At 36.2% G+C, this 2,208-nt stretch overlaps 1 protein-coding gene across 1 annotated transcript; it reads left to right on the top strand.

The window, feature by feature from the left end:
- Positions 1-1,054: 1,054 nt before the first annotated feature.
- On the top strand, positions 1,055-1,594 carry LOC133862565 (uncharacterized). The gene has a single exon (XM_062298399.1). It carries the CDS (start codon positions 1,055-1,057, stop codon positions 1,592-1,594), a length of 540 nt encoding a protein of 179 aa, XP_062154383.1.
- The last annotated feature ends 614 nt before the right edge of the window (positions 1,595-2,208 follow it).

Raw genomic sequence — 2,208 nt, 5'->3', positions numbered from 1 at the left:
CATAGCTCATATAGGACTTTCGGTAGGCCCACTGTTTTCCTTTTTCACCAAAAAGCATATGATTCTGATCACTGTATCCCATCAAATTAGATCAACTATATATAAGTGTCAATGTGTGTACTACGCTTGCCTAAAAACAAAGCAACCAACTATAATGTTCTTCATTTATATATAAATATTATAAAAAATAATAATTAAAAAAAAAAAAATTATAAATTAGTTTGTAAGAAGAACTCTTACAATTTAGTCTTTAAAAAAGTAATATGCTTAAAAAAATACGTGTCACCTTTTTTTTATAAGCTTAAAAAAAAAATGGTGCAGGGCCCGAGTTTACTGGATAGCCCAAAGTGCAGCTCAAGAAAACTCTGAACGGACGAGCTCCGCACCCGCACTCTCCGTCGGGGCTCAAATTGACGAACTTCGATAAGTGAATTGCAGCCCATCGTCATTGGGGAATTAAAAAAAGTTTCTACAATTTTATTGAAATCGCAAGGACTTCAACCTAGAAAGTTATTGTTGTGATGGGCCTTAAATGGGCTTTAGATATTTCTGTCTGGGCCTTGCCTTTAGTGTTTGACAGGCTGTCATCTAGACCCCCGCGTGTAACATGAGGTTCCTGACTTCCTGTCCTTTTTTCAGCTTCTGTTTGCTTTGCCCCCACCAAGGCAAGGAACATATAAATCCCCTGTTGCAAATGCAAATTTGAGGATTTTTTTTTTAGAAAACAAAAAATAAAAATAAAAATAGGAAAATAGATAGGATCCAGTCGTGTTTTCATGCACTTTGGAGGTGTTCAACTGCTCAATCGATTTGGGCTGAATGTCCCACCCGTATAAGTAAATGCCCATCCTCAGCTAATGATGTCTTATCTTTGATGGGTGCTTTATTTCAACGGTTGGATAGGGAGGAGATGGAGCTAGTTGTAATGGTTGCACAGAGGGTTTGGTATCGCCGGAACAAGTTTGTTTTCGAGGGTTTGTTAACTCCTCCAACGTGTTCGATTTAATGTGCCAAAGAGTCTTTGGATGAGTACCGTAGCACGAATAGTATGAATATGGCCTCTCTATCTAGGTCTCGAGTTCCAATATTAACACGATGGTCCAAGCCTCCTGTGGGTTTTGTCAAACTGAATTGGGATGCGGCAGTTGATCGTTCGAAGAAGATGGTAGGGTTGGGGATTATAGCCCGTGATTCTAGCGGAATTGTTGTGGCTTCAATGTGTTCTTTTCACCCGTATGTATCTGATTCCGCTGTGGCAGAGGCTATGGGTGCTCGACAGGGAGCTGAGTTTGGAAGGTTCCTGTGTCTTCAATCAGTGATGTTGGAAGGGGATTCTTTAGAAGTGGTTCTTGCTCTTCAGCATGAAAATGTAGTTGACGGGTATTACAGCAATCTAGTTCTGGAGACCAAAGCTATTCTTCACGATTTTACGTCAGCTACTGTTCATCACGTGGGTCGAATGGGAAATCAAGCTGCGCATTCTCTTGCACGGCATGCTGTCTCTAATGTTTTAAACCATGTTTGGTTTTCATCTGTTCCTTTATGTCTTTCTAATATTGTATCTGATGATTTGTTGTTATCTGATCATATATGAAATGAAATTTCTTATCAAAAAAAAAAAAAAAAAAGATTTAGACACATCATTAATTATTTTTTTAAAAAAAGGCTTGGAGAATGATTATATCCAATGCCTAAATAGGGATGGGTAGCATCTCAATACTGTTTTGTCGGCGGTCGATCAACAGCACACCTCTCAAGTCTCAAGTCTTTTATTTCTATAAAGTATGGATGATGTAACAAACCATTAATATTATATGTGAATTGAATAATGTTATTATTTATCATCATTTATTAAATCGACGACTTATGTTGCGTGTTTTAAATAATTCTTCATATTGACCTTTTAAAACACGTCATTTCAACTTATGTAAAATAAGTGTGATAATTCAACTAATTTCAAACATTCATTAACAAAGAAATATTAAGGTTCCATTTATTTATTTGGTCTCTCTTTTGTTTGTAAAACAAAAATATTAATAAGCAATTCAAAACGCGATACACCCAAAAATATTTTGATAAGAATACACTCTCATCCTACTTGGTGAACAATGTCCATAAGTCTTAATTTTATTTTAGGAATAACATCACAAAAAGTTATCGAATTATACTCTGTTTGAGATAAGGGTATTGAACTAGCAAACGTCTCAA

This window comes from Alnus glutinosa, chromosome 3 (genome assembly GCF_958979055.1).
Source record: "Alnus glutinosa chromosome 3, dhAlnGlut1.1, whole genome shotgun sequence".
Lineage (NCBI taxonomy): Eukaryota > Viridiplantae > Streptophyta > Magnoliopsida > Fagales > Betulaceae > Alnus > Alnus glutinosa.
This window is presented reverse-complemented; position numbering and strand designations above follow the sequence as displayed.